Here is a 12,161-nt window from a genome sequence, read left to right as displayed (position 1 = left end):
TCTGTATGGATGAAGCCTCCAAGAGCAGAGATGGAACCATCACCACTAGAAAGTCACAGAGATGTGGGAATGTGAGAGGGGACCCACGTAAGAGCTGGTTTGGGGAGAAGAGACTTTCAGAAAGAAGTTTCAATGCTCAGTTTATCAGGTAAGATGCACCCATTTTGAGAGAGAAATCAAAGAGTCTGGCATTGCTCTGTGTGTAGAAAAGTCAAAAAGTCAAATCAGGAAAACGGCCTCAGTCGGCCAGTGACAAAGTCAGGGTGCGTTGCCCGGGGAAGGCAGCCAGGCTGTGTACCAGGAGGCTGCACAGGGTGGCGTTGGTTACCTTCTTGAATTATCACAGCCCAGAGGTTCAGCTCACAGAGAACAGCTGCACCTTCTAGTGGTGGATTCACGTAACCCCCAGCTCACAGGGCCAATGCAGAAACAGACCAGCGAGCAGATTTATTTCCAGCGGACAATCTAACGGTCTCATGGTATGGAACACTTGCATGGGGATAACAGGCTCTTCTTCCCTATTGGAAAACCTGCCTGGGAAGTCAAATAGAGCTCTGTTAATTGACCGTGAAAAATATCACCTATAGAATGCTTAGTTGCTTGGTAAGCCTGGAATCAGAACAAAGGAACTTAGATAAATCCAACAATTAAGGGCATCAGTCTAAGATGAATCCATTTCACAACAGGGATGGTCTTGCCAAAGGTATAAAAACATTAAAAGTCTGTTCATTGCAACTTGTTGTATATATCTCCGTAGTAGTAAAGGCCTTGCCAGGGGGATGGAAAGTCTTGAAATCATTTTGGTTAAAACCATCCTCCTAGATGGTGTTTAGATGGGCTACCTTTGCCTTTTCGATGCTTCCATGGCTAAATGACCTTTCCAAATTCAATCCTTTCTTTCTTTCTGTCTGTTTAAAGAGTAATCCCTGGACCTCTAGTTCTGTAGAGTATCCATGCATGTGTGCAGGCACATGCGTGTGCGTGTATATATAAAGGGAAGGAGGCAAGGAGCAAGCAGGTGGCGTGCGAGGTGCACAGATCGCTCTTTACCACTTTCTCGTTAGCCAGCTAAGTTCCGCCTTATCTGTTATACGTACTGGGTTTCTGGATAAATAAGCTTCCCTTTTAAGGGCAAGTTTCTTTTAAATAAGTTTGAAAAGTATGTTGACTTACTGGCCTGAAAGTTCTTTTTCTTTAAAACAGTTGTATGTGTCTGTTTTGATTCATTATGCATCAGTTCTACTGTTTAATAATGTAATAATAATAAACATCTTATTTCCTTCATTCTCAACATTCCTCCCTCCCTTCATTTACAAGGTAGTGTCTGAAACAAGACCGAAAGGGAGTAAGGTGCAGCTGAGCGTAGAAAAAAGCCAGTGATTTTCTGTCTTGGAAATCAGACAGAATTTGGTTAAAACCATCCTCCTAGATGGTGTTTAGATGGGCTAAACATGGGCATCAGGATTTTCGAAGTGCACACGCTCTAGTTTCTGGAAATTCTATTCCAGAGGTGTTAGGAAGGCATCCAGGCATTGTGGGCACTAAAGGTTGAGAACCATTGCCTCAAGTTCTCTCTCTCTGCTAGAGATTGAAATGGAAAAGTTAAGGAAAAGCAATAAACATTTATGTGTTTTTTTTTTTTTTTTTTTTTTTTTTGCGGTACGCGGGCCTCTCACTGTTGTAGCCTCTCCCATTGCGGAGCACAGGCTCCGGACGCGCAGGCTCAGCGGCCATGGCTCACGGGCCCAGCCGCTCTGCGCCATGTGGGATCTTCCCGGACCAGGGCACGAACCTGCGTCCCCTGCATCGGCAGGCGGACTCTCAACCACTGTGCCAGCAGGGAAACCCTATGTGGTCATTTTTATTGATACGTGTATCATTGGAAAATTATGGAATAGGAGTAGAAGGTAATAAAACTGGGTCCATGAACCACAGATCACGCATTATTTTATAGCCACTTTTGATGGCAATGGCGAGGGTTAGGACTGTTTTTCTTTTTCTGCCTTCATTCACAGACGCAGTCAGTCTTCACCTCGCCGTTTATCTTCCTCACTCTTGTCATCCATTCTGGCAGTTTGCTGCTATTATTTAGAGCCTTTTTGTACAGAAATTTACTAGGTGTTTGGGAAACCAACTCAATTTTCTCAGTTTTATATCAGGAAAAGAAAAGTGGGCAAAATGATGGCAGCAGTAAACACAGTTAGAAAAAAAAAAAATCCATGTTAGGTCTTTTCTATTGTCAATCCCCAATTTAAAAAAAAAAAAAAACTGATGAGAGAAAAGTTTCCAGGATGCAAGCAACATTTCGAGTTCCAATTACTTTAAAATCAAAAGCACCCAGTGTTGTGTTGGTTTCAGGTGTACAGCAAAGTGAATCAGTTACACATGTACATATATCCACTCTTTTTTAGATTCTTTTCCCATATAGGCCATTACAGAGTGTTGATTAGAGTTCCCTGTGCTATACAGTAGGTCCTTATTAGTTATCTATTTTATATAGAGTAATGTGTATATGTCAGTCCCAACACAACATTGTAAATCAACTATACTCCAACAAAAATTTTTAAAAAATCAAAAGCACCCAAAATGAAACAGGAAGAAAATCAGAGCCGAGACCACTGTACATGTTTATAAAAATGTCTCCACTGAGCCAAATAAAGAATACAGTATATCATTTTTAGCCTGAAAACTGGCCTTAAGTACACTTTAAGAATTGGATTGCAGCCGTCTTAGTGTCACATCAATAGAATACTGTAACCGCCGGTGCTACCTATAAATGTGTTCATAATTCAGCTGCAGTAAAGGGATTTACTAGATGACAATGTAAAAGTGGTTATTTTCTATTCCTATCTGTGTTTTTTGAAAGACCTGGCTTTTTGTGACCTATACTGTATGAATATTTGTTTCAATTAAAAGATGCTTTCTCGGGCTTCCCTGGTGGCGCAGTGGTTGGGAGTCTGCCTGCCGATGCAGGGGACACGGGTTCGTGCCCCGGTCTGGGAGGATCCCACATGCCGCGGAGCGGCTGGGCCCGTGAGCCATGGCCGCTGAGCCTGCGCGTCCGGAGCCTGTCCTCCGCAACGGGAGAGGCCACAACAGTGAGAGGCCCGCGTAACGCATAAAAAAAAAAAAAAAAAAAAAAGATGCTTTCTCTTTCTTGACTTCTGCCCATGACATTGAGGATTGTTTTCCTACTAGTGGTTTGTTCTCATTCTTTTAACGACCACCAAAACCATTTTATTTTAGGTATATGGTATCAGAGCTATGCAACCATTTGAGGATCCTGCATAATAATAACATCGAGGTCACTTTAAAGAAGTTTAAAGAATTTTTCAAATGTGGTCTCGTTTGGACGCATCTCACTCTGTGGTGCAGTGTCTGTAATTATACTCTCAGCCTAATTTTCTGGATGGAATCATTTTTCCACTCAGGGCTTGTGAGTTCTGTCTGCAATGCAATCGTGGCTCCCAGGATACAGTTCAACAGGATTGCTTAGCAATTCATATTCAGCTTATATGAATGTAGCATTCAAACCACTCTTTCTGTGCTTCTCAGTTCAAATCCTGTGCTGAAGAATATGTGGCCCGAAGGCAAACTGAGCATTACAGAGGTGACCAAGAGACCTCTGACTGCCGCCACCTTATTTAAGAATTCTATGATTGCTTTAGTAGACAACCTTGCATCAAAGGTAATTACTGTCTTTTTTAAATATCTATTTCATTTCATAGATTCCCTCTTGATGTATGTTATAGAGAATGTATGTGTGCTTTGCTTTGTAGGTGATTATAGTAAATCAAATTTAAGAACATATTGAAAGTGAGTGTTACAATAGAATTCTTAATCCTGTTTTGTTTGTTTGTTTTTTAACATGGCTTGGTAAAACAGTTGTTTGTGTCCCAGATGAAATGCTCTTCTTAAATTTGGGCCTTTTATCCTACTGTAGTCATTAATGGGAAAGTCTTAGTAAGACCTTTAAAAAAAGAAAGAAAGCAGTATACTACAGGCGTAGTATATGCCTGACGAAAGAAACTTCAGCCCTGTGCTGAAGACAGGGCCTGGCTTAAAAAAAAAATCTTGAAATAAATTGTAACATATACCATCTTTCTGTTGTATCTGAATACAAAATGACCAGACAGAGGTTTAAGAGGAAGTTTAGTATTTAAGTATTGTCCTTAGGGTGTTTTAAATAGTTGAAATGAAAAGATGTATTATTGGCAGTTATTTCTGCTTTTTATTGTTCCTTTGAGGTCTAATACTGTTTGATAACTTCAGTCTGGGATTTTTTTTCCCCTTAAAGAACAGATTTCTACTCTTAACTGCTGCTGTTGACAAGTTTGATAAATTAGGCAGCATTCTGGGACTCATTATTTTTAGTGCCTTCATTTTTATCTTTCTCTTCTGGTGCTTTTCCAGTATATTTTTTCTTCTTCATTTTTAACTTTTTTTTTTTTTAAATCAACTTCCTCTCTAAAAATTTAAATCTATATTATTTTTGGTTACTTCCCTGTGGATAAATTAGGCAAATGCCACAAGAACACATCTATTCAATAGCTTTCTGTTCTTTTCGTCAGGATTCTTTGGCCTCAGGTGACAACAGATAAGCACAATGTGTTGGTTTGTATAATCAGAAATCTAGAAAGGCAGGGGAGGGGTAAGGACACAGGAGCGTAGACTAGAATACCCTTAGGGCCCCTGGTCTTGTCCCTCAGCTTCTCTCTGCATGTCAGCTTCAACCTGTCTCATCCAGCAAGAAGGAAAGTGAACCTAGAAGGAACGCCTGGGACACAAGAAACAGAGTTGAACACAGAATTTTATAAAATGTATTTTATACAGTACATTAATTATAAATATATTGTTTATAAAACATATTCGATTTGTTCAATTAGAAAAGAATCACTTTTGTTTTCTAAATTTGGTAGTTAAATGTGAATTTTTAAATAAAAATTCTAGAACCATCTATAATTTCTGTATGGCCAATTGCATTCAGCTACTAAACAACTGAACCCTCCTTCCCCAAATTAGTGGCTTAAACAAGAGAGACAGGGCTTCCCTGGTGGCGCAGTGGTTGAGAGTCCGCCTGCCGATGTAGGGGACACGGGTTCGTGCCCCGATCCGGGAAGATCCCACATGCCACGGAGCGGCTGGGCCCGTGAGCCATGGCCGCTGAGCCTGCGCGTCCGGAGCCTGTGCTCCGCAACGCAAGAGGCCACAACAGTGAGAGGCCCGTGTACTGCAAAGGAAAAAGGAAAAAAAAAAAAAACAAGAGAGACGTTTATTTCTCTCTCTGTAAATGAAGTACAGGAGAAGTTATCCCAGCACTGGTATAGCAGCTCTAAGGTTATTAGAGACAAGTTCCTTCTGTCTTTCTTCTCTACCATCCTAGTGCTTGGCATCCCTTCTCCTGGTCCAAGATGGCAATTGGAGCCTCTTCCCTTTTAAAGAGACTTCCTGGAAGTCTCATATAGCACTTTAGCTACATCTCGTTTGCTGTACCTAGTTGCCAAGGAAGCTGGGAAGTGCCTTTTTATTCTGGTCAGCAGTGCACCCACTTAGAAGTAAGTTTTCTGTTTTGAAGTAGGAAAAAAAGTTACCGTGTGTGAGGTAGGCAACGAGTCTAGCAGTCTCTGCTACAGCTCCCCAGGCTGTGTGAGGTGGGGGAATGAGGGAGAGAGTAGGGACAAGCAAAAGAATAGAGACAACCTATCAGTCTAATAGAAGGCAGGAAGGTGGGCAGGGCAGAAACAAAGGAAAAATGTTACATTTAGAAAATACATACATGATAGAAATGAATCTAATTAATTGGTACTCACCATAAATGTAAATAGACGAAACAGACTGGATAGGTGGAAAATCCAGGTACAGGTATACCTTGTTTTATTGCAGTTCACACGTAGTGCATCATTTTTTACACGTTGAAGTTTTGTGGCAACCCTGCAACAAGTAAGTTTCCCAGCAGCATTTTCTCACTTGTATCTCTGTGTCACAGTTTGGTAATTCTTGCAGTATTTCAAACATTTTCATTATTGTTGTATTTGCTATGGTAATCTGTGACCAGTGATCTTTGATGATCTATGACTCGCTGAAGGCTTAGGTGATGGTTAGCGTTTTTTAGCAATAAAGTATTTTTAATTCAGGTGGTTTTTTTTTAGGCATAATTCTATTGCACACTTAATAGACTAGTGTCATGTAAACGTAACTTTTATATGCACTGGTAAACCAGAAAATTCGTGTGACTTAGCCTATTGCAGTATTCATGTTATTGCCATGGTCTAGAACTGAATCTGCAGTAACACCAAGGTTTTGCCATGTTGTTTATAGGAGCTACCTAGTTGACACTATGCAGAAAGATTAAGAACAAAAAGGTGGGTAAAGATATATCAAGCCCCCCCCCAAAAAAACCTGGTGAAAGCAATATTAATGTGAAAAAACATAGAACTTAAGGGAAAAAAATTATTATTACAGATAAAGAGACGATCATAATAAAATGAAAATACTCAATAAAGACATTTTGAACTAGCTACCTAACAGCACAGCCATGATGGTACTTGAACTCTATAAAGTAAAAAAAAAAAAAAAGAACCTGAAAAAATGTAAAAGACAAAATTGACAGGTCCACAGTCCCAGAGGGAGATTTTAAACCAGCTCTACCAGAAACAGATAGATCAAGCAAAAACCTTAGTAAGAGTGCAGCAGCCAAATTTAAACTTTATCTAATAGATCAAAAGATCTCTATACCCAGGGGATAAGAAATACATATTCCCTTCAGGTATACATGCAACATTTACAAGAATTGACCACATGCTAGATCACAAAAGAAGTCTCAACCGTTTTAACAAATGTATATATAGATGCATCTCCATCCTCACAGCAAATGAAATGAAAATCAGCATTAAAAAAGTTTTTGTTTTTTTTTTTTAAATCTGCTTGGGAACTTAAAAATACTCCTAAAGTGGTCTACTTGTTATGCCTTTATTTAAAACAACAACAACAACAAAAAAAAAAACAAGGAAGACTGAAAGTAAATGAGTTAACTTCAACTCAAGAAGCCAGAAAAGGAAATCCAAAGAAAATCTAAAGAAAAAAATTAAGAAAATAAGTTTTAAATAGCAAAAACTAAAAGTAATCAAAAAAATTAATCAAATAGACCTTTAAAAAACTTACTTTAAAAAGAGAAAATAATGTTAAGAATGAAAAAATGATACAACTTTATATACTGCAGAGATTTTTGAAAGTATCAGAATATTATGAACAACTGCATGCCAGTGAATTTGAAAAATTAGTTTTCTAGAAAAATGTTATCAAAATTAACTCAAGAAGAAATAGAAAGCCTGAATGAATCAGTAACCTTAAAGATTCTGAATCACTAATCAGAAGTCTGCCTTCCCCCAATTCTGCCAAGAACTTCAGGCCCAGATGGTTTTACAGGTAAGTCTTACAAATCCTTCAGGGAGCCAGTAATTCCTATCATACATACACTGTTTTGGAGGAAGGGAAGAAGAGAGGCCACTACCCAATTCATTTTATGAGCTTAATATTACCTTGATACAGGGTTAACATGAAAAAATAAAATTAGAGATGATTTTCACCTAGGAACATCAACATGAAGATTTTTAAAATACATGTAAGTAATGCATTTTCCAGCAACAGGGTGAACAAAACACCCCCTAAAACCAACTGAGAGCAACCAAAAATTGGTAAGTTATAAAAACCAACTTCCTGAATACGGTCACAAACTAACAAGAAAGCAAAGAATATGCAGGCCTGGTGCTGAGTGAAGGCAGAAATTAACTGAATGAAGGGAAAAATAACTAGAGCACCAGAGCTGCTTTCACCCTGTCAGCATCTGTTGAAGCGGGTGACTTTGAGTATCCAAGGCTGGTCCTTGGAGGGAAGCCCAGGGCCTGCCCAGAGTAGGGTGACTAACAAGGGATCACAAACCACACGCATACTCACACATATGTACACACACAACGGTGGGTCTCCAGAGGGCTGCCTCCTCAGAGAGCTACCTCTAGAATGAGCTAGAAATAACCCCTCATTATCTGAAAGGAAAACTGCCCATCTTGGTCCTTGGCACTAAGCCAAGCAGGGTGGGTGACCATCCCTTGAGAATTTATAATTGTAAGCCAGCTTTTATGAGATTTGCAGTCCAAATTCACACTACCTGGGTGGCCTGAAAAGGCTCAAGCCTGGTCAATTCAGGTCTGATATTGCCCCCAGGCATCTGATGAAAGCAAAGTGAGGGAACCACCTTCATTCCAGACCTTAAAGAACTTCCACAGATGGAGTTCTAAGGAAAATAAGGAGTTCATAGTGCTCTGCAGCGGGAGAGGCCACAGCAGTGAGAGGTCCGCGTACCGCAAAAAAAAAAAAAAAAAAAAAAAAAGAAATGAAGGGCCTAAAAATATGAGAACTAGTAATTGAGAGCAGGTAACTAGGCAATTGATAGAAATAAAAACTAAATAATTAAAACTCAGTGGATAGGTTTAACATTAGTTTAGACAAAGCTGAAGAGAGAATAGGGAAATGAAAGAAACAATTGAAGCAATTATCCAGAATTCCACTTAAAGAGACCAAGAAATTAAACTTATAAGAGACACATTAAGAGACATGGAAGATAAATGAAAAGGTCTAACATGCATCTAACCAGAGTCAAACAAGGAGAGGAGAGAATGGGTAGAATGATAGAAGGAAGAGAAAAAAGAATCTCAAGAATGATGAAAGACACCACTCTACAGGGTCAGAAAGTCCAGTGTATCCCGAGCTGGAAAAATTAAAAGAAATCTGCTCCCAAGCACCTAGTGAAACCCCAGAATACCAAAGACGAAGAAAATACCTTAAAAGCAGATTAGCTTTGAAGAGAAAATAGCTAAACCAGAATTCTATACCAAGAGAATTTATATTTTTCAAGAAGAGACACGACAAAGAATCTTTCTGAAAAATAAAAACAGAGAGTTAGAACCACAGTAAAGGAAATTCTAAAAGATATATGTCAGATACGAGGATGTCTGATTACTGAATGAAAGTCTGAAATGCAAAATGAAGAGCAAAGAAATTGGTAAATATGTGGGTGCATATAAATAAGCTGACTCTGTAAAATAATATTTTATTGGATTAAAAATACAGGTTAGAGCTAAGTAGCACAACAATAGCATATAAATTGGAAGGGTGGGTGATTATAATTCAACTGTTTAAGGTCCTTGGTTATTCAGGAAAAGGATAAAAGTATTGGTTATATATATACACCAATACCAAAAGTATTGGTATATATATATCTCATGAGTTATAAATACATATAAAATTTTCTAGTGTAGTCATTGAAAGAATAGAAATGAGCTTATAACTTCCAAACTAGTGGTTGGGGGTGGGGGAAGCCAGAATGAGAAAAAAAATCATTAGTCTTAAAAAACATAAGAAAGAGGAGACAAAATAACAGGAAAGCTGGGACAAATAAAGATGGTAGAAATAAATCCAAATGTATTAGTAATTACAGTGAATATAAATGGAGAAAAATTATCAAATCAGATTAAAGAAAAAGAATACAGATACATTGCCACTTATTAATGACATCTAATCATAACAGAAAAGTTGAAAGTTTACATTTAAAAAGATATATCAGGCAAATTCTGACATTCTGGAACCTTAATCCAATTTCAGGACCTGTAGTGGCTCAGCAGTGAGCTGCCTCCCATCCCTGAAAGTGCCAGACTATTTTCCATTCACCTTTAACTCCCAGGTTTAGCTCTTCAGGATTCCAGACCAACGTGTAGTTCTGCATCCAAGGTCTCAAGTTCCAGCTTTCATCCCCTGAACCCCACAGGCTGTCAGCAGCTGTGCTCAGCCTCACGGCTGCCTCTCCAGATCAGCGGTTGCCTCTAAGACACCCCTCTGGACTTTAGTGTTACTCTCATCTTGGCTATGTTATCAGCTCTTGATGTATTGAGATTTCTCCCCTCTCCCCATATTTTGTGTAGCACTTTTATTCAGTAACTTCCTCAGGAAGGTTGATATGAATTGCCTAGTCCTCCATCACCAGAAGTGCATTTTCTCAGAGTCCACACAGTGGTTTTGTTTTGTTTTGTTTTGTTGTACTTTTAAATATTTTATTTATTTATTTTATTGACATACATACAATTGACATACAACAGTATATCAGTTTCAGATGTACAACATAATGATTCAATATTTGCATATTTTGCAAAATGATCACCACAATAAGTCTAATTAACATCCATCACCATGCACAGTTACACTTTTTTTTTCCCTGTGATGAGAACTTTTAAGATTTACTCTCTCAGCAGCTTTCAAATATACAATACAGTATTATTAACTATAGCACACAGTGTTTTTAAATGCATGTCTTATCGCCACCTAGATGAGCCTTTTGAATCTAAAGAATGACTTCTGCTAATTTTATATACTTCTTGATACCTCATAAAGCACTCTGAACAGTCAGTAAATTATTAAATGAACTTGAATTTGCTTTTGACTCTATTTGATACTGTTCAACACATGTTAAATATCAATAGATGAATATCTATCTAAATCAGGTATCTTCTGCCTAATACATATACTGATTGGTGTACTTTGGCAAAGGATGTTTTTCACAAAAATATAGGGAGAAACAGGTTCGTAAGTGCAAGATAATAAGATCACTGTCAACTTTGGGAATTTAACCTTAATAAGACACTTAGAATTTGTCAAATTTAGGATTTCTTAGGTTGAGTCAATCTGGATATTTACAAAGGAGAGAGGAGGCGGTGTTTATAAATTGAAACAGAATGCTGATTAAATATAGAGAAAGCATTTCCACTGGCTTCCTTATCTGAAGGTTTTTACTTTACTAAACCGGGATGAAAGGGCATCCCCCCACCCCTTAGCTGGTCATGAAGTGTCTATTCCAGTGTTACCACTTCCTGTGCGTAATCAGTCAATACTGGTAAAATTCCATTCAACTGGTTTCTGTTCAGTAAAGTTACTTATACTACGCAAATGATACCTTACACTAAGATTGCTTTGCCCACATGATTGCATAAATTATTGAGTTCAGAATATTTTCTAATTCATACTGTAATTTTCTTTTGGACCCGAGGGTAATTTAGAAGTATGTTTCTTAATTTCCAGTCATATAAGATTTTCTAATTATCTTCTTGCTCTTGATTTCTAGCATAATCTCATTTGATCAGAGGATAGACTCTGTGTGATTTCAGTCCTTAGAAATTTGTGAAGTTTTCATTATATGTTTTGTTTATGTGTTAAAATTATTTGCATTTAATATTCTATGCACATCCATTAGTTTGCTAGTCATATTATTATTGTCCAATGTTTCTGCATTCTTACTAATTACTTTGTTTTGTCAGTGCTGAAACATGTGATAAAACCTACTTTGATTCTGAACTTGTCTACTTCTTGTTGTACCTTCCATTTTTGCTTCAAATATTTTGAGAATATATTAGGCTTATTCAAGTTAGAACTGTTATATCTTCCTAGTGTTTGAGTCACTTATCACTATGAAATGTCTTTATATTGCTTTTTGCCTTAAAGTCAGCTTTGCATGAATAAAAAAGTTAAAAGCAGCTTTTCTTTTGGCCGGGGCTTGCATGGTCTATCCTTTTCCCCTCTTTTACTTTCAACCTTTCCATATCCTTATGTTTCAAGTTTGTCCCTCATAAATAGCATATAGTTAGTTTTGTTGTTTATCCCTTCTGACCATCTTTGTCTTTCAAATAAATCATTTAGTTCATTTATTCTTTTTTTTTAATAAGTTTATTATTTATTCTTGGCTGCGTTGGGTCTTCGTTGCTGTGTGCAGGCTTTCTCTAGTTGCGGCGAGCAGGGGCTACTCTTTGTTGTGGTGCACGGGCTTCTCATTGTGGTGGCAAAAGGTAAACAAAATTCTCTTCCTCCTGCTTGAAAACCTCGGTTAAATTTCTAGCTCTGTTCCCCTGTTAACCTAGTATGATGTATATCAACTATATTACTAGGCAACATCACTTAAGATAAAAATTACACCTATTGGTAAATTGCACCTGTACTGGGAGAATGATAATTGTCTGGTGGGGATGACATACTTTCGGCTTCCTGAGTGTGATGACTCATGTATTAGGCATGTCCCTTTCAAGGACCCTGGAAGCTATGTCATTAGAGTTGTTACAAGAGAT

The 12,161-nt window shown here is 38.0% G+C and overlaps 1 protein-coding gene across 2 annotated transcripts in view; it reads left to right on the top strand.

Moving 5' to 3' along the window:
* Positions 1 to 12,161, top strand: part of MYO1D (myosin ID) — a 355,118-nt gene that overhangs the window by 132,218 nt on the left and 210,739 nt on the right. For both annotated transcript variants that reach the window (XM_032615652.1, XM_032615653.1), the window contains exon 14: positions 3,556 to 3,688. In XM_032615652.1, coding sequence (XP_032471543.1) covers positions 3,556 to 3,688 — 133 coding nt within the window. The remainder of the gene's footprint in view (positions 1 to 3,555; positions 3,689 to 12,161) is intronic.

This window comes from Phocoena sinus, chromosome 20 (assembly GCF_008692025.1).
Source record: "Phocoena sinus isolate mPhoSin1 chromosome 20, mPhoSin1.pri, whole genome shotgun sequence".
Classification (NCBI taxonomy): domain Eukaryota; kingdom Metazoa; phylum Chordata; class Mammalia; order Artiodactyla; family Phocoenidae; genus Phocoena; species Phocoena sinus.
The sequence above is the reverse complement of the archived record's forward strand: the minus strand, read 5'-3'. Positions and strand labels throughout refer to the sequence as shown.